Raw genomic sequence first — 22,844 nt, 5'->3', positions numbered from 1 at the left:
TATGCCGGGTTAGACGGGGAGAGGGGATATAGAGAAGATGTTTGCGATGCCCAGCCACACATATTGAATCGCATGCTTATCCAGTATCCCCTGGTCCTACACGGTTTGAGCCGAGCCGAAATACTAGGCGACCAAATGGAAAGCTAGATACGCCAGATGATGGTCGAAATACCCGCCGCGGGTCTCAGTCAAGAGTAGAGTTACGATGCTGAGATCATGGAGGCGCGAGCATCTCCGACTTTCGAGCACTCTTCCAAAAGTCAAGCGCTGCAACTACATCCTGTCCTGCCTCGTCTTCGTACGCGAATATGATCTTGATGGGGTTAGCAACGCCGTTTACTTTGTAGGGGGGATAACCGCCGCTGGGGTGGGAAACTTACCTCATGTGTACTACTATGTAGCATCCTGATATTTTTGTGGGGAACAATATGGACTGCGCCGCTCTCGATGTTACGGAGCTCGATGAAGCTCGGCTCGAACGCCAGGATCCATGGATATGAGAGGGCAAAGGACTGCGGGGTCCCCTCCCAGTCGATGCGCCATTCGGGCCTCGCCCTCCAGCCATTTCGATTAACAAAGAAGGAGAAGTCTGTGTAGTTAAGAAGGAACTCCCCGTTAAGGCGCTCGATATGGATTGGCTTGACACCCTCCTTTCTCGCGACGAAGTCGAGCGACGTGTCGGCTTGGTCAAGCAACGACTGGGTTTCGAGCGTATCGAGCGCGACAACCTCGAAACCTCTAGCGCATGCCACACACAATTTGCTCTTGAGGAAGTGAACGGACGACGACTCAGTCGGGATGTAGAATTCCTTAAATGCCCTCAATTCGTCCTGACCGGCGTTGAACATCTTACCAAATCCTTTCTGCTTCTTGCCTTTGCTCATCGAGTCGTTGGGTTCGTAGACCTTGATCGTCGTCGAGAGTGCGCTAGATTTGACGCAGCAGACGAGATGTCTACCCAGACAAATGCCTGTCTTGAAGAAGTTGCAGTTGTTCTGGATCTTCTTTGGTCTCTTCCCCAACGCCGGTTCATTGGGGTCCAGGGCCGCAAGTGGGTACGACAGGAGAGACTTGTTCGATAACACGAGCAAGAGACCGTACTCCTCCAACACGTCAACCTGCGTGACATGCTGCGCCTCGATAACTCGTTTGGGCGCCTGATCCTTGACCTTGCGATCCGAGACATAGATGCCGTGATCAGTGCCAAAGATCAACTTACGGCCGCCATCTGGATCCAACCTAGTTAGCATATGCGGCATACCTTGCGTAGGATACTTTGCAGCACGTACCGAAGGGTGTGACTGTGTTGACCAGGTTTCCAGCTTGGAAAAAGTTGGAAGAGAGGGTGCTGACGTTGAAGAAATCGGCTCGCGCTCGAAGGCGCTGTTGGGCTGCATCGATAAACTCGAGCCACTTTTTCCTGGCTGTCTGATTCGACGCGTATAACACCTGCTCATAGTAATTTCTACCTAGATGTCGGAATGTTATCGGCCAGCCGTCGGTCGTCTTCTTACCGGAATCGTTACCGCGGAAGGGTAAATTCGAAGACGCCCGCTTTATGCCCTCCTGGGGGATAACCTCGTCCATTTCCTTGATGGAGAGCAGTTCGAGCGGGATTGGCTGGGCGACGACGTCAGTTACCGAGCGCAAGGGCTATAGGATATTCTCTCGCGACTTACTCTCCTGTACGCCTTCACCTCTTCGCCCTTTCCGACTTGTTTGATCCTCACGAGAAGAACGGCGTGGTCGAATAAGAAGGCCGTGATATCGGTAGGGTCCGTAGGCGTCTTCTTGAACTGGGTCTTGAAAACGAGCTCGCGGCCTTCGTCCGTCAGCTTCAGGTCAACTCGATCGGCCGGGCGGAACTTTAGCTGCTCGTGCAAGCGGCGCAGGTTGAACCGGTTTTCGGCTTTGCCGGACTCGGCGTTGACTCTGCTTAGCAAGTCACGAATGGTGACGAGGACTTTCGGAATATCCTCCTTGTCGGGATTTCCGTCTTCCGTGTACTTCAGAACGTTCTCTAGGAGAAGCGGGTAACGCGCAAGTCTAGTTGTGGGTTTGGTCAAGTAACCGTTCAGCTCCAGCTTCCTCGATTCCTTCCTCCTCTCGATCTCCTCGACGAACTTGGCAAAGTACGGGTTGCTTGACCGTTCATTCTCGAACTCGAACTTGGCCTCCAGCTGCTTAGAACCATACAAGATGAACGGCTCGAACTGAGGGACTATCTCCAAGAAAATATCGCCGAGGTTCTTGACCACGGGGTTCTTCTGCTGCCGGTCCGTAAGAGCCTTTGCAAATCTAGAACTGACCGAGTGTATGCTCGGATGGTCGATGATGTTGCTGAAAATATTCTGCACAACTCTCTCTCTCCTCGCGGCAGGGATAGGCGAGTTCTTCGAGTGTAGAGGCAGGATCCAGAAATCTCTAAGATACTCGAGGTCCTTGACGAAGTCCCTTTCGGTGTAGCAGATTTCGGAAATAACCTCTTGTCGCTTCTTCTCCCTGTCTCCTACGCTCTCGGCAATTTCCTTAGGCACTGTATTGATCCAGAGCTTCTGTTCGTCCGTCTGGTCTGCATCGTCGTTGATGGCGGCATCCTGTTCTTTCTTCAAACCCACTTGTGGCTTGAGGTTCAATCGAGACACCTGTTCCAATCTTCGGGGGCAGGCGATCGAGTAGCAGAGCTGGTCCCTGGTACAGGTTGGCGAGTAGCATTCAGAGAGCAGAACGAAGACGCCATTGACGGGATGTTTCTCCTCCGGTTCATCCATGAGCGTTTCTCTAAATTGATACATCTCGGACGTCGAATCTCGTAATCGGTGCTCGTAGGTGACATCGTGAAAAAACTTCTGCGCGTCGAGGGCTCGACCCAAGAGCAATGCTAGATTCCTGTCCGTGGTTCTGATGATATAGGATAGAACGTCAACGGCCTCGGAGCCGCTAAAAGCATTCTTATAGGTAAGCTCGTTCTTTGTTCGCTCGCCCGTGATTATCTTCTGCCTGAAGCACTCGGCAACCCTCGAGAGGAGGGCAGGATAAACCAAAGGTGGTCGGATCTTGGCGGTGGGCGGTCGCTCGCCTTCGATTGATCTCGAGGATATCGACGGTCTGTGCACCAGCTGCTGGCGGGCCTCCGAAGTCTCGGGGACAATGGTGCTAGCCATTGACATGGTCCGGCTGTGGTCGCCACCCAAGGTCGACGAGGCCATACTCATTGTCCGAGTTGCAGTGCCCGGCGTAGGAATGAGACCCGGATACCCGCTCGTGTTTCCATTCGGCATGGGGACTTCGTTAGAAGGGGCCCTCGCGCGGTTGGGAATCACTCGACCACTCATCATCTGGTGAGCGTCGCGCTCCGGAAAATGGCCAGTCATGGACATCGATCGGTCGTCGTAGCGTTCGGGTACTACCCGGCCCTGCGCCGTCGTTCGGGAGGACATGGTACCGCTCGGAGGTGACCGAAGGCTATTCTGAGGGGATTGGTAAGAGCCCGGTGGTGGTTGGTACATCGGTTGTCGCGGAACGCTAGCTAGAGATTGGGAGCGATAGGGATCGTCGCGCATGGCAGGACCGGAGCCGGCCCCGGGCCCGCCTTGATAGTACCTAGGGCCGGGGTTCCGGGGGGGATATCCCGGCTGTTGAGGCGGCGGTCCCCTCGAATCTAATCGGGGAGGGCCTTGCGGCGGGGGGCCGGGGTAAGGCCTTCGGTCCGGGCCAGGAGGCGGCAGCCTGCCATACTGCCCTTGCCCCTGGGGGTTCGGGGGGTACCCGCCTGACGGGTTCCGCTGGCTTTGGTAGTAACTATTGGCCATACTCGTATCCATTGTTCTCGTCCGACCGGACATCGCGTCCTCGTAGCCACCCCCCCGCTGAGGTCGTGGAGGAGGACGCCGTTGCATATCGGGCGACATGCCTGACACGGACGACAAGGACGACATGGTATGGGTTCTTCCGTCCTGCGGCGGCATGTGCGGCGAAAGTCCGCTCGGCGACGACGAAGTCATAGTGCCAGTTCGACCCGGGGGAGGGGCAGCACCAAATATGTTGGAGAAGGCGGCATCTCGCTGGTTATTGGATGACGAACCATATCGGCGTTGGTCGTACTGGTAGTCCGCCATCTTGTGGTCCTAAGGGGGGAAGGGAGGAGTCGCGAGTGTCAGCAGAGAAGACGTCGCCGAGCTCCAGGAGCAGTGAATTCGTCGTATCAATAAGACGGGGTCGCCGGTGGCGTTGCACAAATGCACCTCACGCACGCAGGTGCACCTCTCGATCATCAAAGGATAGGGTAGGGGTAAGGGACAGAATCCAGGGGCGAGGGGGGCTTACTCTGGTGAAGCCTAGGCGGCCGCGGGCCTAGACAGAGACCAAGGCCGTCCACAGAATGGGGGAGATGAAAAAGGGGTGATTTGCCGATGGCGACGACGGGCTCACCGCCGTGGTCGACGGCCGCGATGCGCGAGCGATACCCAACTGGCGTTGCTGGTGCTGGCGCCGCTACCACTCGCTACTCCCTCGTCGACTCTCGTCCAGTTCTGCTCCCTGGCGCTCCGGAACGCTGGCTGGGACTAGTTGGTCGAGCTTCCGGCGAATGCAGAATTGGCAGGCGATCGGCAGTGATGACGGGATGGGTTGTGTGGTTTGGAAGGGGGCAGTGTGCACGACGTCGGCATCGAATCGAATGCGTTGAGTTGTTGGACTGAGGAAGGGAGGGAGGTCGGGTATACGGTATGGGGGAAGAGAGGGAGAGGGAGAGGGAGAGGTAGGTAGCAGGTTAGGATGCGAATGGGCGCTGTACGTAGGGTTAATCTGTACAAGTCAAGACTTTTTTTTACTGATAATAAGGAAGGATCAATAGAAACGGAGGCCCATTCATCACTTTGGCGTAGGGGCCATATCGAACCTGCCTGCATTCCGCCCAGATATGGAACCTGCGCGACGGGACTAGCCTACTACTGCCCCGGCTTATTGTCGGACGGGAACTCGTCCCAACGGCCCAGGTTGTCCGAAGGTACCTCACCACCCGCGCCTCGCTGTGGCGGTACCTATACCTACCACCGTCAGGCCAGACGTCGTCCGTTCTCTCGGGCACCTGGAGGCAAGCCATTGAATTTTGTGAACTCAACGCCGCCTGGTAGCCGTGCCCGGTAAACCATGCGGACGAGGTACTTGCACTACCTTATCCAAGGTACTATACACCGGATCAGGTAGGTACCTCCTTAAGTACCTACCTACCTAGCCTGGGTTCGGTAGGTTAGGTAGGCACCTAGGTACCTAAGGCAGGAAGGAGGTCGGCAGGTGCCTAGGTACCTACCCACCTACCTACCGACCTATGACACCTAAGGTACCTCAGGAGTACGTAGCGTATCCCCATCCCCCCACACATCATGGAACTCAGCCCGATCAAATCAGCCAAGTTAGATAAGAGGCGGATGGAAGGCGAGAGAGAGGCTTGTTTCTGGGTTTCCATCTTACCTACCTAAGGCATCTCCAAGTCGCTTGCTTTTCTTTGCTTTCTTCTCCTCCACCAGGGGACGAGCGAGTTTATTCCGAAGCCATCCTCGCAGCCTTTTTTCCCCCTCTCGTCGCCCCTCATTTTCCCCTTCTTGTCCTTTCGCAATTTAACAATTTCCCCAGGTGGTATTGCGCATGCCCCGGCCACGATACACACCGATGGTGGTATGCCTCGTATAAGAAATCGCGACACCAGTTGCACACGAATACATGCCGGAGGTGAATGCCCATGTGTATATGTGGTATATATGGTATACGTGGTATACGTGGTATGCTGGGCAATACCGAGCAGGTGGACGAGATGCGGACGCCCCTCCTGCTCACATCGGGAAAGAGGATGTGGCAGTCCCAATGATGCGCTTAAGTCGTGATCAACGGAACGACCGAGATGACGATGCCTCCCCCGAGTTAAACCACCCGCCGAAATTGTACACGATTTTCCGCCCTTCTTCTTTTCTTGTTCTTTTATGGTATCTGACCGGACAATCAAGAGACATCATCTCGTTCATGTCGTTCCGCCCATTGTTGGGGGCGGGGAAAGGAGAGTGCCAGTCCGAGCGGAGAATGACCTCTCCCATCGACAAGTATCAATGCCGAGTGACTTGCTGGCTTACTGACTACACCTACTCGAACCCGATCTTATGACCGATTCCACGATGACTATGTCTAACACAAACGACTCGTGTTTTAGAAGCATGTGCACATGGCTCCTAAGAGTTGGGTGCAAATAATATCTTGATTATCTATTCCTTGAACTCCATTCCTTTTTTTTTTTATTAAGAAAACGTAAGGGGAAAAAACGCCTCTTCATCTTCCTATATGTATGCATTTGCTATCCCCTCTCCTCCCTCCCTCTTTGCGTCGTTGTCTCGAAAGAGGGATATGGTCGGGATGTCTGTCAACACGAACACGCGAGTATCCACAGCTGTCAGAATCGTTACATTTGCTACCTAGGTAGGTCAGCCTATGCTTGTATCGCACATTAATGAACAGAGAATTTAGCAGATATTGTCCTGTACAGATTCGCTCTATCACCAGACATCAACCGAACCAGCACAATACAGCCAATTAGAAACGAAGGTACCTATAACCCAATAAAAAGAATCAGCGTCGAAATATCGATACTTTTCAGTCGGTTCTCCCTATACCCCTGCCCACAAGTAGCCTTGCTGCTCTAACCCCTCTCCCTTACTCGCTCTCCCCCACCACCCACACACTTTTTCGCCCCTTTAGGCGAGGGGAGCGCATTCACGAGGATACACGAGCCCGGCGAACTCGTTCGACGAGCACGGCAGGCCCGCCACGCGGACGGTGAAGCTGAAGGCCGAAGGACCTTGCCAGTTACCCATGACGTTGCGCACGGGGTAATACTTGCCGGCCTCGAGCTCAACGTCCGCGCAAGCCTCGGGGTTCTGGAAGTTGCCGCCCATAGCCACGGCGAGCGGCTCGACCCCGTCCGCCGGGGCCACGGCGTTCCAGCAGTTGAACGCGTTGCCGTGGCCGAGGTAGAGCTCGTTCCGGTTGTCAGCCGAGGTGCAGAACGTGTACGTCCCCGACAGGGGTGCCTTATAGTACCCTGAATAGACGAGGGTAAAATTGTTGGCGTCCACGGCAATTCCGCCGTTCGTGTCTCGCGTCCAACCTGGCCAGTAGGCGCCCGCGGCATCCGGAAACTCCGGGTTGGGGTGGGTAACGCCCGGATCAGTCGGGTTTCCCGGACTGTCGTCCTGGACGAACCCCGTCACATTCGTGAGAGACGAGCTGAGTGGGGTGAGCCTATCCGTGATGTAATAGGACGAAGGGAAACCCTCCCGGCCATAAGTACCCAAGGGGTTGCTGTAATACTCGACGTTGAAGCCGCCGGCTGGACAGGTGCTGCCGATATACGGGCATGGTTCCACGGCGGTGATGGTGGTGGCCCGAGCACCGAGTGCTCCCAAGCCAGTGGTTGCCGTATCGCGTTCGGTGACTACCGCTGCAGCACTGCCGACCAGAGATGCGCCTACTAGTAGGGCAAGAATCTGCAAATTCAGCATGATGGAATGGATCAAGACTAGCAGCCGAGTTATCTGCTGAGCTGTGTGTCGGTTTGGGAGGACGTTGGACGCAACTCAGGGGAAAGTGCTATTATGTCTATGGAAAAATATGTGATGAGGTGAACGCTTTGAGTTGAGAGCTCTAGATTACCTTCTCGTCAAAGGTAGTCGATAGGATCTCATATATACCCGACGAGCACCCAACTCCTTACCGAGAGCCGTTTGATCGTTGTCCTTGGGAGGATAATTGGCACGCCTACGAACTCTAGGTCCTGAACCCACAACAACTCTGAGTTAAGGTATTGATAGGCAGGACTTCAACGGCAACGTAGCTAATCGACTTCCTAACAGAGACCGACGAGGACTCGGTCGTAAGAAATTTGATGTCGTCGGCTTATTGCGCGTAGGCCTTGAAACCCTATCAGCGCCCTCATAACAATATTTAACATCTGACATAATGGATAACCTTCCAGCGTGCACCTCACCTACGCTGTTTATCTGGGCTTGGCCCGTATGTGGCTGCCGCAACTTTCTAGTTTGGGGAAGCGGATTATAATTCGGTATTCTGTAATATACAATATATAGCCACTGATGTCAGCTGAACCCAGCCTTGCCTCGAAGCTGGGCGGTTGGTTCTCGTGTGGACGATTTAAGCTTGATCTAGATGCGAGGTTAAGGCGGGATTTTAGCTGGGCGTCGCACCCTGGGAATTCTCCAGATAGTCCTACGGCAGGCCTCACGAACCTCTTCATCGAGACGGGGATCTCAATATTTTTACATCCGGACGCAGATATCGACCAGCCACCTTCGCGTCGACCGCGACTTCGTAAATTGGACCAATGGAATTACAGCCCGCACGTTTATGTACCTATCGGCGTGAGGGGAAATAGAATGATGCCTACATTGAGGTCATCTTCAATTTCGATTCTCTAGGATACTTCAGGTGGGAGTGTACGAATGCAACGATGCAAAAACGGGGTTGAGGGGGCGCTTGTTCATCTTGCGGGGGAGGAAGGGAGGAGAACATACATGCGTTATGTAATCAAGTATATCTCACGTGACACCGTCTCAGCAGCAGTTCCCAGTTTTACCCTAGCCTTGATGAGACACGGCACCGCAACTGGTCGCTTGCTCAGATGTAAGCAGTTCCAATGTTAGCTTCAGCTTCATACAACTTCGAGCACTGACGGATACGGCAAACAGCCACCACTCGCGAATCTCATCCACCCCCCCCCCCCCCCCCCCGGTCCGTTATACCAATTCCATCTCTACAGAGGAAAGGCATAGCTCGCTTTTATCCATCATGGACGAGTCGGAGATCGCGCCAAAGTTTGCCCCTTTCCTCGGCATGGTAAGCCTTCCTCCCTCGCTCCCTCTGTTGCTTGTTCTGTCGCGCCGCGGAACGAGGCTCCAGGCGGCATTTCGGTAGGACTGGGCGCTGATCCTGGCGAACCGCAGGCCGGCATCGCAGCGTCGATGATCTTCGGAAGTACGAACGCGTCCCGACTCCCAACCCCCACGCGGCCTAGCAGCCCCATCGACCGCGCATGTGCTGACGACGAGGAACCTACAGGTATCGGCGCGGCATACGGCACGGCAAAGTCGGGGATCGGCATCGCCGGCGTCGGCACCTTCAGGCCAGACCTGATCATGAAGGTTGGTAGTCCTCCCAACACGCATACGTACGTGCGCGGCGCCGCGGGTTTGGCGGTCCCATCGATTCGCTCTGCTCCGCCCAGCGATACATCTACGCGACTCGCGCTACTACCTTTTCTACGCGACGAGAGTTGCTAACGAAGGCCGCCCGCCCGTCTATAAACCCAGTGCCTAATCCCCGTCGTCATGTCCGGTATCATCGCTGTCTACTCGCTCGTCATCGCGGTTCTCATCGCCGAAGATATGGCCCCGCCGTCGGACCGGAGCTACAGCCTATTCAGGTACGCTTCCCCCCCCTCCGCCCGCGGGCGCCTCCATACCTATATGCAGGCGCTCCAAACCCAGCTCGGGGGACTTTGAAAAAAGAGAAAGAAGGGAGTAGGGACAGAAAAAGAATACGAGGCCCGAAACGAAAAAGAGAGCGTAGGAAAAAACTAACGTCAAGAACACAGTGGCTTTATGCATCTCGGGTGCGGCATCTCGGTCGGCATCACCGGGCTCGCGGCCGGGTACTGCATCGGCATCGTCGGCGACAAGGGCGTGCGCGCCTACATGGAGCAGTCGCGCATATTCGTCGGCATGGTGCTGATCCTCATCTTCGGCGAGGTCCTCGGTCTCTACGGGTAAGTCCAGTTCCTCCCCATTTCCCCCCCTTCCTTCCCCTTCCCGCTACTCGAACCCCCCTAGAAAGCAGAGAGGAGAAAGACGCCGGCGGCGGCAACATGCTAACCCGTCCGCGCGCGCGATAGTCTCATCGTCGCCCTCCTCCTCAACAGCAAGAGCAAGGGTTAAGGTCCGGCCCGAACTGGGGAAGGGCGGAGCATCTCTCTCTCTCTCGGTTTTTTTTTTGTCGGACCAATGCGGGGCCTAGCTCCCCCCTTCCTCACCGGAACCAGAGAAGAAGTTTCTCGTTACTCGTCTCGCTTTTGCGATTCCCGGCCCAGCATACCATAACATCGTCGACGTCTACGAGCACACGCACACCCGCACGAATCAATACGCCCCCCCAAAAATTTGAGTGTCTAGAATCGAAGGACGAGACAGTAGAAAGGGGAGAAGAGAGAACAGAAGAGAAGAGAAAATTTGGTCTTCGTAGAGGCTTGGAAAACAAAGTGTAATCGAATTATAACTGGCATGTTCGACGGCGTTTTACGGGTATGTATTGTAGAACTGCAGAACGGGCCACATGTGTGAAGGGGGGGTGGGAGTGAGGCAAGAGACTCGTTCTAGGATCGGTCAGGTAAGTCGTCAACGTCCAGAAGAAACGGATGGCTTTGAATCAACTAGGTAGTGGACGGGACGGTGGCTCAAAGTAGCAATACGCGAAATCACCACGACAATATCGTCACTACGTTTGGGCCCCAGGCCGTTGTTGCTTGTTGACCCTGATCTCAGTATTCGCACATTTTCAATGAAAATCAATGCTAGATACGGGCCATTTTAGGACGGCCCATCGTCGCATGGCGAAAACACGACTGGCTAAACTAAAGGGATAAGGAGTGGTGTATGACGACGACGACGACTATGAGCAGGTTCTGGTTCTCGATGTGTCCCGGATTTCGCCCCATTCGTAACCTCGACTACGATAATGACAGCGCGCGCCCTCCGTCTTCTATCGAATCCTAAATCACCGCGGAGAGGGACAGAAACAGGGAGGGGGAAGCACGCCACCCGAGCCGATCTAGCTTGCTCCGAATGACGCCGAAATGGTAGCTCCGCCCAATGCATACAAGAAAAGAAAGGACAGCTAAGATACCTGACTTAAGAACAAGTTACACTAAAGAGCGATACGAACTAGAAGGCAGACGTGGTCGATCTCAGTTTCCCTCATCGTCAATAGATGGGGATTAGCAGGCGAGAGAGATAGCTGTCGTAACGATAGCTTCTAGGCAGGTCGGGCCAAGCAAGTAGTTCAATACTACTCATCGGCCGAAGCGGAGAGCGAGCCTGCCGCGACTTTCGACGTTTCTGCGATAGTTGCTCCAGTTTCGGTCCCGGTCCTCCGTTTCCCTCATTTGGGCTGCACATTTTAGGTAAAACGTCAGCACTCGGCATGTAAATGCCTCACCAGCTGGGTACGAGCAAATCAAGCTGGAGGAGAGCGACGACAGGGCTGTCTTATGGCGACATCCAAGCCAAAAAAGAAAAAAAAAAACACACTCCTCCGCAGACACGAATAAAGCAGAAGAGGGGACTTTCAGACGAGAGAGTAGAGAGACTATACGCACCTAGAAACCAGTCCCACCTTCTCTCCTCACGCAGGAGGATATCGTCGCCGTTCTGTCGAGCCAGCCTCTCGCGTTTCGCCCTCGCAGCCGCCTCCTCGCCGACAAGGTACGGATCTTCGAGAGGCCGGACCTTGTTCGGATCGTCGTCGTCGTCGGTGGTGGTGGCTGCGGCATGAATGCGGTCGATGGCGGTGCGCAAGGCACCCTCAACCCAAGCACCGTTGTTGGCTGCAGATACGCGGCGGTGCGCCACCCTCTGGTAGTGGCGAGTGTTCGGGTTGTTGCTCATTGACGACCAGGAGGGGACGTGGAAATGGCCGAGGTGTGGTGCGTCGTTGCGGCGGCGGGGCGAGGGAATCCGCGGGAGGCCGGCCCCAGGAGCAAAAGTCGACGTCATGGGCGTCGGCGTGGGGGACAAGTTTAGCATGGATGAGGATGTGTAGCGAGGCGGTGGCGATCGCGACGATTGGGATGAGCTCTGCGGCTCCCGGGGAGTGTAGGCGGGAACGCTCTCGTTTGTCAGGATCGTCGAATGGTACGACGGCGCCTCGGAGACTAGTAGAGAACATCTCTCGGATCAGCACTTCCCCGATACCTCGGGACGTCGGGAGGGAGTGTCGGCTCACCGTAAGACGGGGCGGCCGAGCGGATAGAGGCCGTCTCGAAGTCCTCGGCACTCAGGCCTTCCAGGCGAGACGGCCCATTATGAATGGCGGTTTCGGTAGACATCGCGTCGACGCTGTGAGGTGTAGAGTATCGCTGGGCGAGTTGGCGAGCAAAACGAGCGTCAAGGAGGAGCGAGATTGGAGAGGAAGACCCGACGCATCTGGTGGAACTCCAGGGAGCCTTATCATTCAAGCCCGTGTCATCAAAAGGCTCTGCAACAGCAGCAAGGTTAGTCACGATGAGGCAGGCACACACACTCTCTCTTCTCTCACACCACCACCAGCACCGACCAGGCTCCGGGGGATTGATAAAGGCGGGAGAGGAAGTTGTTTCGTTACAAATGCACACGTGAGGACTGCAGGGAGAGGGTCGCTAGGATGGGGAATGGGTGGAAGGACAAGAGCGGGAGGGGAGAGATGGGTGGACGCAGGCCAGGCCCAAGGGCCGGGCCAACCACGACGTCGAACGCGGGGGTTGAACCGATGCAGAGAACGCTACTACTGGCTGTGCTGGGTTGCTGGGTGGCTGCTGCTGGGGCCGGGCGGACCGCAGCTCGGTGCCACCAGTCTCGCAAGGCTCCTTCTACCGGACCATCCAGAATGACGCAGCTGCACGACGGGCAGGTACGACAACTGCAAGGTTGGGCTGGGCAGCGACCTCGTTTTGCTGCAATCTACCTGAAGGGTTGCAATTGTCATAGGAGTTCGCAGGTACCTTGGGTACTTTCAAGTACGTACCTACACCTAAGTTCGGTATCTAGGTAGGTACCTACCTTAGGAGGTACCTGTTACCTGTAGTAACAGCAGGTAGGTAAGCCTGTGGCGCTGCTGCTTTGTATTACTGCCGGGTCCCCGGACTCCTCCCACCTGGGCAGGTTTAAGGTAGGCAGATGTCTGGGCCTAGGCCTACATCTTCCTCACGGATAGTAGGCCCACGCCGAGACCGCTTTCCTGCCTGTCGGGCCCACGGAAGTCAGCGGGCGAGCAAGAGGGGGGGGCGGTCAAGTTAGAGACCGTCTTTGATAACAGGTAGAAGTGGTGGAATCATCACTCTGGACACGCTATGAAAGTTGCGCTCGCCAGGCTCGACTTGATCCTACGCCTCTGGTTGGTTAGTTGGCGAAACATTGGCCCTCCGGCTCTACGTAGACATGCCCCGCCGAGTCCGTCTACATAGGCGCAAGTAACCTTTCCATCCCCTGCAGAGCCTCTTCGTTTTCTTAGTCCGGCTCCGGTTGAGTCGGACTATCTTCGATAATTATCGTGTGCCCTAGGTAGGTACCTAGGAGGTAGGTAGGAAGCTTAGACATGTGCTTACCTGACCTGCCTGTATCACAGATACCTAGGTATGTGTGCTGCTGCATTAGGTACTTCAATCCGTTGCCCAACTCAACGCTTGGGGTTGGTCCACCTGTGCAGAGGGGCAGAATAATACCGCATTTCTCAACGGCGGCGCAGGATGATGGCATTGACATAGGCGACAAAGGAATATACCTAAAAAAAAAATGCATGCTTATCAGGTAGGCACCTATGTCCTTGTAATTTGCTCGGACTTAAGCCTACCTCAGGTTAGGTACCTGGGTACCTACTATGTAGTATCCACTTAGGTAGGTATGACGAAGTTGACCGAGCTTCACGGGTAAGCATCCAAGGCAAGCACTATCTAACCGAGTCCTCTGGTGTGTGTTCGGTACCTGAGATGACGAGCTCATGAGAGGAGCACACGTTAGCTAGACGACATAAACGGAAATAAGCAGAGCAGATGCAACCTCCAAGCACTATGCGTATTACGACATAAAATATGCATAAGTACCAGGTAGCTTAGGTACCTCCTAGAGGTGAGAGGTACCTAGGTAAGTACGTTAGACGTCTTGTACCTAATATTAGCGGAAGAGATAGAGGTAATGCCAGCTGTCCCTCCCCTCCCTGTCTTCCTCCCCGGTCCTGATGCCCTCCTTCACCTCCCGCACCCCCTCCACCACAAGAGAAAGAAGCAGCCAGATGATCAATGCCAATGCGACTACGCTATTTCGTCATATCACGTACCTATTCGGCTCTTCGATCCTTCATCAATCATGCATCGCATCTTGAGGATGATCCCGTCCCGAGACCCAATACGTGTTGCTCAGGTCCATAAAGTGCTCCGGAGGGGCTTTTGACGACGACGGCAATGGCGAGATAGCCACACTAACGGTATCTGTAGGCCACGCTACCTACCCGATGGGGTGCTATATGTTGCCCTTATCGCCCAGGTAGGCCCAGGTAGGCCCAGGTAGGCCCAGGTAGGCAACGGGTCACCTGCAAGACGTCAAGTGAGACCCGGCTGGGCCACCCCTCTTCAGCAATGTGAGGTTCCGAATCAAGCTCAGATGACACAAGGCCAGGTGCTCTAACTCTGCTAGAATCCTTCGTCGCAACACAACTTCCAAACAGCCTCCGATGCTGCGACGTCTGAAAACTTGGCAGGCTACATATCCTGCCAATCCCTATATCGACATTTCCATCGTAATATAGCTTAGAGGCTACAGACGGTCACGTACCCGACCGGTACAGCTTGGTCACTACCATCGACATCCACCTGGTGTAGCTGTATGTAGGCGGATATGTATAGGTGTATTCGAAAGAGAGGAAAAAACTGTAGTGCCCCGAGTAAGTCTAGGTAATGCCCCGCCCTGTTGATGAGCAGAGAATCCAAATAGTCCGCCCGAGCAAATTCCTTTTACCGTCCCATCCGCCCAACCGGCCCCAGAAACCGTAGATGCGTATGCGTATGCGAGCCAGTACCAAATGAACGATGCCAATCCTACAACTGATCAAGATCAAGCCCTGCTTTACCAGAGCCGGCGTTGGTAGTACACCGGCTCCATGCCCTCTGACAAGCGACGGATCTCTTCTTTGATCCGCCGCCTTCTCTCGGCACGGCTAATCGGCTTCTCGTCGCTTACGATGCCGTCCGTATTCCCGTCATTGCCGCCGCCTCCGCCGCCCTCCTGCTCCTCCCCAGCCCCGGCCGCAGCATCCGCGACGCCGACATCATCTTCCCGCTCCCCCACCTCATCCTCCTCCTCCTCCTCCTCCTCCTCCCTCACCGGCGCGGCGACCGGCTGCAGTTGGCCGCTCTTACTCGCGTCCCTGCTCCTCGGCCTCTGGCCGGGCAGCGAGGGCCGAATGACGACGAAATCGTCGTGGCCCTGCGGACGCGGCGCTTCCGCGATGGGCTGCTCGGCGGCGACGGGGCTGTCGTCCGGCAGGTAGTAGACCTTGGGGCTCGGCCGCGGCACGCGCTTCGGCCGGATGGCGGCGCGCAGGTCGCGGAGCGTCCGCTGCTGGATCACGTAGCCGCTGAGGAAGAGCGCGGCCGTGCACAGGATCACTATCGACGAGAGCGTGCAGGCGTCCTCTTGTTAGCCCATCGAACCCTCGCGCCGAAGCTGTGCGGCTCCTGACAGCCGTCTACGAACGTGTAGCTCCCGGGCGTGTTCCCGGGGCTAGCTCGTTCTCGTCCGTAGGTACGGACGAATGGCGGGAGGGTCGGTGAGGGGAAAGCGGGAAACAGGGGCGGTGAGGGGGAGGGGGGTTTAGCCGTACCGATTCCCGACGAAAACACAACCGAGACTTGCGACGATGTCAATAGCATCCTCTGGCATCGGCAATTCAATCAAGGCGCGCGAAGGTAGGTATACTTAAAGTAAACACCTAGACATGTGCACATAACGGCGTAGACTTGACTCTCAAGTAGTTGAAATTCAGAATTCCAAGTTTTTAAAAAACCAGAATAGATGAAGACGTAAACGCCTCCTACCCACCGGGTAGCGCCGTCTCAACCCCCAATTGTCCCCGGTCGACCTCGTATTCTCCGTCGCCCTGGCAACGCGGGCCCAGGAAACGATCGACCGACGCCGCCGGCTTGGCGATCTGACCCCGGTCCGATCCCAGATCTCTGGTAAGATGCTTGCTTCCTTCTACTACCCACCACGTTGACGCCACTTTCTTTTTCAACTACGCGGATTTCCGAGGCGGGCCGATATACTTTAGAAGGCCGAAACCGCGCGGGCGACGGCACCGCATTCGCAGGCGTCTTCCGGACACGGCGGCGATTTTCGTCGTGTTAGGCGTGCCCAGCTGAGCTTGGGGGGGCCTACCGCGGATGCACACGTAGCACGGCATGCGTAGGTGCGCCATCTCGCCTGCTCCGCCTGTCCGCCGTGGCTTCGGGACGCGGTGCGCCCCCCCCTCCCCCGCTCTCGCCGCGCCGGCTAGCGGCCAGGCTGCGCTACCCTCGGTGGCACAAACGAGCGTCGAGTTGTCGCACCTGGCACCCCACCCCGCTCTGCTGCGAGGTCGGCATCCCCGGCTGGTCGAAGCACTCGACGCACATGGTGCGTACTCGCATACCTGCCGCTAGTACATCCGCTCGCCCTCGCCCCCCGGGATGGATGCAGTCCGGGCCGCCCGGGAACGCTATTCGTGCCTGGCGATAGACGGTGTGCGAGCAGGGGCCGGGAAGTCCCGTTGTCTCAGCCCCGACAGCTTTCGATGGAGGCATGCGGAGCTTATTCCGATTCGTCCGTGCGTGGGGGGCAGAGTATAGGCGCTGAGGCGAGTCGCGAGGTCTAGGGCGAGCCACCCTGAACCCCGTGTTGGGGTGGCGGGGGCGAGGGTAGTCCTTATGTAGCGTGCCGTCGTCGCCTAGCAGCAGAGAAAATCGAGATGCAGTGAGCCGCCCAGCAGAGTGCGGCCTTGGGCCCAGGGAGGCGATGCTGTCTTGCTGCCGCAGTATCTACCCGCCGAAACAAGGCCAGAGCCAACAACCCCCGCCCCCCCTCTCTACCGTCCGAGTTCACATCCTGCTCTCTCCCGCCTACCCCGCGAGCGAATCAGCCGGCGTCCCCGAGGTCGTGCTGGGCCGGCTCATGTTGCTGTCAGCTAGGACGGGAAGGAGAGAGACAAGAGGTAGGTAGGTACTCGCCGCTAAACTTCGCCTCCTCGACGAGCCCCTAGCGGCAGCGGGGAGGTAGTATCACGCTGTTCAGCTCGGGGCGAGAGGTGTGTGATATGCTAGGAATCGGATAGACACCAAGTGCATGGAAACTGGTGCGCAACACAACCCTTGCGATCGGATAGCTCCTAGCAGGGTCGCGAGAAGCGGGGTTTCGCCTATCCTGGGTCTCTTCCTGCTATGCTCTGGTTTCCAGGAAGATGAATGCGGATAATGTCGTCTTGTTATTCGCGGGGGCGTTGCCAGGCTGGCGCGTCTCGAGCAGTGGCCGCGGTCGCTCTCGCAGGCATCTCGCAACGACCCGGCGGCCTCCTGCCCGGCACGTGTTGGGCGGAGCGCCGTACTTAGCATGGGAGCTTGGCCTACCCGAGACCCGGATTCGCGTACTTGCTTGTTCGTAGCGGCCGTCTATTCAGCCGGTCGAATAAGTCGAAGCATCCTTCGAACGCCGCCTCAGCCCCCCGTTTTTCGAGGTTGGGTTATGACTAGATACCTAGGCGGTCGAAGAAGCCAGCGGACAAGTGGGAATCGTGTTTCTCGCCAATGCTTACTTCCCGCCCCCTAGCGGTCAAGTAACCACGTCACGGAGTCTTGTCGTTTACCAGGTACTATTTGCTTACACTTAGATGGGGAGCGTCGTGCCAAGGTATTCTGATTTCCTGATCCAGATAATACTTTGTGCCCTGATTGGCCGAAGGCGCCAGGTTTGGGTGCCGAGACAGACCATCAGCTAGCCGTCCAGGACAGGACGGGAGAGAACAACAAGGGTCGAGAGAGGCGTGGGCGGTGCAGTTTGACGGCTACTAAGTGAAATGCACTTAGTATATGAAATCTATGGTAGTTGTATATAACCCGTATTACCTTCTGCCCCAGACTAGAGAACCCTCGGTCCGGCCAGTCCGATTCCGAACCCGCTGATATTAAACTCCCGCTTATCCGCCTAAGGAATCCATGTTTACTCCCCTAGTCTCCACCAGCCGATAACCATCAACAACCTGTCTACTCAACAATTTGACACCGGTTGTTTAGAGCTTCCTTTTTCCTTTCTTCCTCCTTTCTTTTTTAATTACCTTTTTAGAAATAAGCATGTGGTGCTATACAGGAGTGGATTCTCAAATATGCGTGGCTTACCGTGCACGAAGACAAAAGTAAAGCAGGGGTGGTGATAACACTACGGCGCGGAAGTCGATGAGAGCTCTCACGTTCCGTTTCTGCTCGCCGGCTTCGCGGCGTCCGCCGCACCGAATTCGACATCTATCCGCGTGTCCTTCACGATGAGAAGCTTCCGGCTTGAGCTCCCGTCGACGGTCTGGCTTCCCGGCCATCGCGATTGTCGTTGGCTTGTCAGGCAGTTAGTCCTCAAGTCCCCTAGGTTCGGCAAGCTATCGAGCCGTATGGACCGGGCGCCGCTGGGGATGTTTTTTTGGCTGCCGCGGGTTTCGAGTATGTTATTCACGTAAGCTCGCATGCCCCGCCCGTCGAGGTTGAGCTCGCATCTGTTGAAGAGCGGGCGGAGCGGCGGGAGCGAGCCAGCAATGATGCCAATGCCGCATTCGGCAATAGACCACATGATAATGTACCCGAGGTTTTCTGCGTATAAAACATTCAGCAGTCAGCCCCCCCCCCCCTAAGCCAGACAACTAGGGGCCGTAGTGTACGGGATGCCCAATGGCTTGATTACTTACGGAGGGCATTCTGAGAACGGTTGCGATGGTTGGTGCGAATGGGGAGGTATTGCAGCCGAATACAAGTAGAGACACTGGCTCTACAATACCAAGCAGGTCAGCTATTGCCGTATACAGAGCAAGGGACAGAAGGGGAGGGATATCTCACAGAATACCAAGGGCGAGGACGAATGCGAGAGAGAGCTTGACGCTGAGCTTCATGTTCAAATTCCACAGGATGAAGGCGGGGATGATAGCGCACGACCAGTCGGTCAAGATGGAGATGCCCGACACGGCAATGCTAATTTTGCCGACCTTGCCGATCCCGTTGCACACGCCAGCGGAATGTTCCCAGTTCGCGGCTAGCGGGGTGCATCGCGTCATCACAATTATGAACCCGATGAAGCTGAAGACGACGCTCAGGAGCATCACCACCCATATAGGGATAACGTAGCGCTTCGCCTTGGTGATCCGTAGGAGGGCGGTGCAGATGGCAGTCTTGATAAAGCCGTGGCACCACATGTAGTTGATGTTGAAGATGACAGACACTGGAGGGGAGAAGGGTGAGAAAAAGAGGTCAGTTTCCCGGTCGTTATGGGGTTAAGACGACGCATACTCTTCACCGCATTCTTGTGCATCTCTCCCGACGGGTCCATCCTCTGTATAACTTCGTCGGTTGCGCCAATTCCCGAGAAACAACCAATAGAGCTGCTGGTGACGCAGCCTATGAAGAACATCTGTAGGTGCAGTGTCACATTGTTAGCATCCGAAGCCGGCCCATGGGCCTCCGTTTCCCTTCACGATTTTTTCTTCCCCAGCTAGGAACGCTCGCGACTTACCAGGGCTATTGTCATCAGGAGATCGTCCAGGCCTCTTGCCCCGATCTTAAGCCGGACCCAGAGTCGCAGGCTGACAGATATGACGGAGAAAAAGCACAGCAGGACGGCAGCGATTATCGTCCTCCGCCCGAGTCCCTCGGGCATCTCTCCCGAGGTAGCCATGGCCGCAGAATGCTCTTCTTCCGCTCTGAGCCTAAGTCGATTGGGATTCCTCAGCTAAGTCCGGGGCGCGCGAGACGAGAGCTGGCTCGAGTAGTCCTGTGCGAACTAGCCATGGCCAATTCTACGGCAGCAGCGGCTTTTATATATCAATGGTAGGTGGGTTAGATATCTGGTAGGCAGGTAAGTATATAATAGAGGTGTATCGGTATGCTCGTTCGGTAAGGGCGGTGCATTGTTTGCGTGGAGCGAAATTTAGCACCCGAGTGCTCGTAGGACAACCTTGCCCGGCTGCCACCGGCTTGCTGCTTGCCATCGAAGCAATCCCTTGCGGAGATGCTCCACAGCGTACGAAAGTACGAAGGCATTAGACTCGTAGGAAACGACGAAAGGTCGTCCCGCATATTGGCCCTCCCCGAGAGCCTGATAGTGGTTAGCTCGACGAGAGAGAAGAAAACGGAAAGCTGCAAGTCGGGCACCTCTAAATTACCTAGGTATGGCTCGAGGTTGAGCCTGTGGCTCGGGATCCTCCCCGGGAACCATCCCGGGTTTTCGTGACCTTGGCACCGTCATACAGTCCGAAGGTGGCACCTGTGAATAGGTAACTATTGGGGCGGCATTCAGACAGGCCGTCGTTAGCTTGCTGGTCGGTGTCGGCGCCGGTGTTCATGTTGCAGCAGTAACACCCGCTCTTGGACAGCGGGTTTGTCTGCTAGGCCACCGAAACCGTCGAGGAGGCCTAGTAGACCTGACTAACTCCTCTATCCTGACCGTATATGCGCGCAGTCCCCGCTGGTTGTTCAAACTCGCAAAGTCCAAAGGCCGGCAGTTAACCGTGGTAGTACCCGAAACTTCCTATTGGCCGGCGAGTCGCGAAGAGCAATATACTGTAAACCCAACGCCCGCAACTGAGGGGAACGTGCGAGTGTGCATTACGTGCGTGTGCCGATGGCGGATGACACCCCCGGAATATGCCAACCGCCCTAAGTGATGTCTGACCCGACAGGCCGGTAATGTGCCGCAGATGTTTGGTCTGGTACTCCATAGTCCCCAGTCGCCTTTTAAGAAAAGGGTACGCCCCCGCTGTGCGGTCCATTTGTCGTTCTCGGCTTGGTTCTATGGGCAGGTGGTAAGTATATACCTACCTAGGTGTAGGCAGGTATACGTAGGCGCCTATATAACACCCCCGAGTGAGTCCGTTTACGGCCTCCTTGCCAATACGAGGAATATCTCACGATAATCTACGGTGACCATGGTACGGCCGAGTAAAAGTTGGACTCGGACGTACCTGCGCGTGAATACGGTGACAGGTTGCGGTGTGGCGTTGTTGGTTGACAATCCCCACCGTTGTGCTGCCGTTGTCAATATCACCCATTTACACGAGAATGCCGTACGCAGCGCATGGGAGGACAGCTAAAGCGCATCGAGATCTCTTCAGGGAGTATTTACGTATTGTGGAGATGACCTTGCCACCTCATAAATTTCAAATTACCTACCTAGGTAGCTTAGCGGGTTTCTGTAGCTTTATGGGTGTCTCCAAGAACTCTCTGTTTGTAGGTAGGTATAGGAAGGTATAGGGTGGACTGCTTGGAAGTTAGAGAGAGTACGTATAGTCTGCCGCCGCAAAAAGCTCAAGTAAACTAAACTAAACGTCGCAGAGCCAGTGTATAGTTATCTTTGCGTTGCTCTGCGGGTGATGATTCAGGCAAATTTAACGAGGGCGATGGGCGTCTTACTCTACACAACATGAAGCCGTCTTTCTCAGGGGGTGATGCTTGCTAATTTTATATACCTGTTTAACACATATATTCTTGTGGTTATTTGAATTTCTCTGGTAATTGGCTATCGCAAATTCAATCGATAAAACGTACCCAAGCTTGAGTTGCGAGATCCGCCTCGTCGCTACGGTCTACCTACTCTTACTATCTCCTACTCGTCCGCGATCCGATCAAACGCCGTGTTTTTCGCGTCCCCCTGTGCTGAATCTGTACATATAACCTCACCTCCGGCCGGGCCCCCTCTAAAACTTCTAAAATAGAGACCCGTAGAAGCATATAGAAGACCGAAAGCCATACGCGGAAAAATGGCCAAGCGCGAAACCCACCGCGCCGACGAGCGGCGATTCCTGGACGAGCGCGGGAGCGACGTGCCGCTGGCGCCGAACGGGCTGAACCCGGCGACGATAATGGAGAAGGCGGTGCGGGAGCGGATCGTGGACAGCTACTTCTGGAAGGAGCAGTGCTTCGGCGTGAACGAGGCGGACGTGGTGGACCGGGTGGTGGAGCACGTGTCGTGCGTCGGCGGGACGTACGGCACGTCGCAGCGGCCGACGCCGTTCCTGTGCCTCGCCTTCAAGCTGCTGCAGCTGGCGCCCGACGACGCGACGCTGCGCGAGTATCTCGGCTTCGGCGGCGAGCGCTTCAAGTACCTGCGCGCCCTCGCCTGCTTCTACGCCCGCCTCACCCGCCGCCCCGAGGACGTCTACCGCCTCCTCGAGCCCTTCCTCGAGGACCGCCGCAAGCTGCGCCGCCGCGGCCGCGCCCCCGGCGCCACCCTCACCTTCGTCGACCAGTTCGTCGACGACCTCCTCACCAAGGACCGCGTCTGCGCCACCAGCCTCTGGCAGATGCCCAAGCGCGAGATCCTCGAGGACCTCGACCTGCTCGAGCCGCGGACGAGCCCGCTCGGCGACATCGAGGACTTGCTGGAGGAGGAGGAGGAGGAGAAGGAGAAGGAGAAGGGGAACGATGGGGATGTCGATACGGATAAGAGGAACGACGACGATAATGACGACGACGACGACGATGAGAGGGAAGGGAGCGATGACGAAGAGGGTCAGGTCGAGGAGGATCGAGAGGGTAGACGGCGCCGGAGGTCGACGTCCGGATCGAGCGCGAGACTAGACCCCAGGGCGAGAGGCCGAAGCCGCTCACGAGACGACATGGATGTGGACGAAAGCGATGGGGATAGTAGAGATGGCAGGCGACGGTAGCCTAGACATGGAAACGTTGCGCGCTAGAACCGAGTAATGGGACCGAAGAAAGGTCGCCTAGGAGTTTTATACAAGCCGGGTGCATTTGGGCTAAT

At 56.0% G+C, this 22,844-nt stretch overlaps 7 protein-coding genes across 7 annotated transcripts; 2 read left to right on the top strand and 5 right to left on the bottom strand.

Moving 5' to 3' along the window:
• Window positions 1-214: 214 nt before the first annotated feature.
• On the bottom strand, window positions 215-4,567 carry GGS23DRAFT_613249 (CNH-domain-containing protein; the record flags this gene model as incomplete). Its single annotated transcript, XM_051520557.1, has 4 exons — window positions 1,680-4,567; window positions 1,290-1,620; window positions 381-1,228; window positions 215-313 (listed from the first exon to the last, which is right to left on the bottom strand). The coding sequence occupies exons 1-4, from the start codon at window positions 4,116-4,118 to the stop codon at window positions 215-217; spliced, it is 3,717 nt and encodes a 1,238-aa protein (XP_051369783.1). The 5' UTR covers window positions 4,119-4,567.
• Window positions 4,568-6,448: 1,881 nt separating this feature from the next.
• On the bottom strand, window positions 6,449-7,953 carry GGS23DRAFT_207448 (uncharacterized protein). Its single transcript, XM_051511852.1, has one exon. The coding sequence runs from the start codon at window positions 7,545-7,547 to the stop codon at window positions 6,741-6,743; it is 807 nt and encodes a 268-aa protein (XP_051369782.1). The 5' UTR covers window positions 7,548-7,953; the 3' UTR covers window positions 6,449-6,740.
• A 732-nt stretch (window positions 7,954-8,685) lies between these two features.
• On the top strand, window positions 8,686-10,192 carry GGS23DRAFT_207441 (V-ATPase proteolipid subunit C-like domain-containing protein). Its single transcript, XM_051511851.1, has 5 exons — window positions 8,686-8,898; window positions 9,006-9,203; window positions 9,372-9,484; window positions 9,656-9,826; window positions 9,953-10,192. The coding sequence occupies exons 1-5, from the start codon at window positions 8,851-8,853 to the stop codon at window positions 9,993-9,995; spliced, it is 573 nt and encodes a 190-aa protein (XP_051369781.1). The 5' UTR covers window positions 8,686-8,850; the 3' UTR covers window positions 9,996-10,192.
• Window positions 10,193-10,406: 214 nt separating this feature from the next.
• Window positions 10,407-12,875, bottom strand: GGS23DRAFT_578650 (uncharacterized protein). Its single transcript, XM_051517001.1, has 3 exons — window positions 12,058-12,875; window positions 11,432-11,986; window positions 10,407-11,223 (listed from the first exon to the last, which is right to left on the bottom strand). The coding sequence occupies exons 1-3, from the start codon at window positions 12,158-12,160 to the stop codon at window positions 11,126-11,128; spliced, it is 756 nt and encodes a 251-aa protein (XP_051369780.1). The 5' UTR covers window positions 12,161-12,875; the 3' UTR covers window positions 10,407-11,125.
• A 2,052-nt stretch (window positions 12,876-14,927) lies between these two features.
• Window positions 14,928-16,474, bottom strand: GGS23DRAFT_598947 (uncharacterized protein; the record flags this gene model as incomplete). The annotated part of the gene is made up of 2 exons (XM_051518856.1): window positions 14,928-15,469; window positions 16,390-16,474. 2 exons carry the CDS (start codon window positions 16,472-16,474, stop codon window positions 14,928-14,930), a joined length of 627 nt encoding a protein of 208 aa, XP_051369779.1.
• Window positions 16,475-17,839: 1,365 nt separating this feature from the next.
• On the bottom strand, window positions 17,840-19,840 carry GGS23DRAFT_207325 (uncharacterized protein). Its single transcript, XM_051511850.1, has 6 exons — window positions 19,599-19,840; window positions 19,376-19,496; window positions 18,929-19,307; window positions 18,781-18,860; window positions 18,227-18,685; window positions 17,840-18,165 (listed from the first exon to the last, which is right to left on the bottom strand). Exons 1-5 carry the CDS (start codon window positions 19,758-19,760, stop codon window positions 18,294-18,296), a joined length of 1,134 nt encoding a protein of 377 aa, XP_051369778.1. The 5' UTR covers window positions 19,761-19,840; the 3' UTR covers window positions 17,840-18,165; window positions 18,227-18,293.
• Window positions 19,841-21,840: 2,000 nt separating this feature from the next.
• Window positions 21,841-22,749, top strand: GGS23DRAFT_598944 (PRP38 family-domain-containing protein; the record flags this gene model as incomplete). The annotated part of the gene is made up of 1 exon (XM_051518855.1): window positions 21,841-22,749. One exon carries the CDS (start codon window positions 21,841-21,843, stop codon window positions 22,747-22,749), a length of 909 nt encoding a protein of 302 aa, XP_051369777.1.
• Window positions 22,750-22,844: the final 95 nt, after the last annotated feature.

The sequence above is a fragment of the Durotheca rogersii genome (genome assembly GCF_024521655.1).
Source record: "Durotheca rogersii strain YMJ 92031201 chromosome Unknown GGS23scaffold_20, whole genome shotgun sequence".
NCBI classification, from domain to species: Eukaryota; Fungi; Ascomycota; class Sordariomycetes; order Xylariales; family Xylariaceae; genus Durotheca; species Durotheca rogersii.
The sequence above is the reverse complement of the archived record's forward strand: the minus strand, read 5'-3'. Positions and strand labels throughout refer to the sequence as shown.

What these genes read in the sequence shown, in the direction of transcription:
- GGS23DRAFT_207448 (XM_051511852.1), bottom strand. Translation starts at nt 7,547, where the DNA reads ATGCTGAATTTGCAGATTCTTGCCCTACTAGTAGGCGCATCTCTGGTC.
- GGS23DRAFT_207441 (XM_051511851.1), top strand. Translation starts at nt 8,851, where the DNA reads ATGGACGAGTCGGAGATCGCGCCAAAGTTTGCCCCTTTCCTCGGCATG. An exon ending in GGCCAGACCTGATCATGAAG is followed by an intron (nt 9,204 to 9,371) that starts GTTGGTAGTCCT and finishes CTATAAACCCAG; the next exon opens with TGCCTAATCCCCGTCGTCAT. An exon ending in CGGAGCTACAGCCTATTCAG is followed by an intron (nt 9,485 to 9,655) that starts GTACGCTTCCCC and finishes TCAAGAACACAG; the next exon opens with TGGCTTTATGCATCTCGGGT.
- GGS23DRAFT_578650 (XM_051517001.1), bottom strand. Translation starts at nt 12,160, where the DNA reads ATGTCTACCGAAACCGCCATTCATAATGGGCCGTCTCGCCTGGAAGGC. An exon ending in CTCGGCCGCCCCGTCTTACG is followed by an intron (nt 11,987 to 12,057) that starts GTGAGCCGACAC and finishes GTTCTCTACTAG; the next exon opens with TCTCCGAGGCGCCGTCGTAC. An exon ending in AAGGTGGGACTGGTTTCTAG is followed by an intron (nt 11,224 to 11,431) that starts GTGCGTATAGTC and finishes TAAAATGTGCAG; the next exon opens with CCCAAATGAGGGAAACGGAG.
- GGS23DRAFT_207325 (XM_051511850.1), bottom strand. Translation starts at nt 19,760, where the DNA reads ATGGCTACCTCGGGAGAGATGCCCGAGGGACTCGGGCGGAGGACGATA. An exon ending in TCCTGATGACAATAGCCCTG is followed by an intron (nt 19,497 to 19,598) that starts GTAAGTCGCGAG and finishes CTGCACCTACAG; the next exon opens with ATGTTCTTCATAGGCTGCGT. An exon ending in CCGTTCTCAGAATGCCCTCC is followed by an intron (nt 18,686 to 18,780) that starts GTAAGTAATCAA and finishes TTTTATACGCAG; the next exon opens with AAAACCTCGGGTACATTATC.